Raw genomic sequence first — 1,264 nt, 5'->3', positions numbered from 1 at the left:
TGGAGGGCCTGTCTTCATCTCATGGGCAGCATCCTTGCCCGGCCCCGGGCTCAAGGAGAGGAATGAATATGATGGCGGATCCAAGGCAAGAAGGATGTCACTCGGGCATAGACTGTAGGAAAGTTGGGAAGACAGTACTCGGGCCCCCAACTCACCACGCCTACCTGGACCCAGGTCTCCCTCCATTTACAGACCAAGGGGCCCCCAGAGTCACCCTGTGGGAAGAGGAGACAGGTGGTCAGTACTCAGGGCCCCTGCAGGCAGGAGCAATGGACTGAGGCCACAGTCTGGGAGTCTCACATTGCAGGTGCCCCGGCCTTTGCTCCCAGCACACAGCATGTCGTCCTGGATAACATCGCGGTATTGCCACTGACAGATCTCATTCGCCACGATGGGGACCTCCGCCTCCTGCAGATTGTGGGGCGTTGGCAGCGGCTCTGTGAGAAGAAGCCCAGTGAGCCTGTGGTACTGAGGGGGCGTACAGTCACAGGCCTCGGGTTCTAGAACCACACGGTGAGCCTCAGTGCCCCCAGGGGGACCCTGGGAGTCACCCAAGTCCCCAACTGTCTGGGTTCACTCGAGGCCAATGGGCTGATAATCTCTAGGCTGACACTGTGGGCACCAAGCTCCAAAAAGAAACAGGGAAATATATTTTTTATCCACAAATAATTATTGGGAGGAAAAATCAGAGTAAGTGCTTTCCCCCAAGAAAGGCAGAGTGAGCGGCCCTAATGTCAAATTTGACTTTGTCCATTTAATAGTGAATCCTGGAGCACGTCACTGAAGTTCTCTCTCCTCGTTCTCCATCCCACTATCGAGACTCAGGGAGAACGGGGACCCCCGGAAGGGAAGACACAGGGCCTGGTGCAGAGTGAGGGAGAGAAATGCCCATGGCACCCTGGCCAGTGTTCTCCTGTGGTGAGAGCACTGGCCCTAAGGGTCCCAGGTTTGATTCTTGGTCATGGGCAAGTACCTGGGTTGCAGGTTCAATCCCCAGCCCCGGTCAGGAAGGCAGCTAATAGCTATGTCTCTCACATCGATGTTTCTCTTTCCCCCTCCCTTCCACTATCTAAAAATCAATAGAAGAAATATCCCTGGGTGATATTTAAAAAAAAAAAAAAAAGATGCCCATGGCCATGCCTCACTCTTGCTACTTTGGTCTCCGCTCCTACCAGACGCCTCTCAAGCTGTCTGTCTCCTACACCCAAGGGAGACCCCAGAGGGACCCCAGCTCAGACCCCAGCTGAGCCTCCTCTGTAAAGCC

The 1,264-nt window shown here is 54.8% G+C and overlaps 1 protein-coding gene across 1 annotated transcript; it reads right to left on the bottom strand.

The window, feature by feature from the left end:
- Positions 1-6: 6 nt before the first annotated feature.
- Positions 7-500, bottom strand: LOC106727894 (mastin-like; the record flags this gene model as incomplete). Its single annotated transcript, XM_014548150.1, has 2 exons — positions 7-215; positions 301-500. Coding segments are annotated over 2 exons (365 nt in total), but the record flags the coding sequence as incomplete, so codon positions are not given.
- Between the last annotated feature and the right edge of the window lie 764 nt (positions 501-1,264).

This window comes from Myotis brandtii, unplaced genomic scaffold (assembly GCF_000412655.1).
Source record: "Myotis brandtii unplaced genomic scaffold, ASM41265v1 scaffold4961, whole genome shotgun sequence".
Lineage (NCBI taxonomy): Eukaryota > Metazoa > Chordata > Mammalia > Chiroptera > Vespertilionidae > Myotis > Myotis brandtii.
Note: the sequence above shows the minus strand (reverse complement) of the source record. Positions and strands in the feature narration are given on the sequence as shown.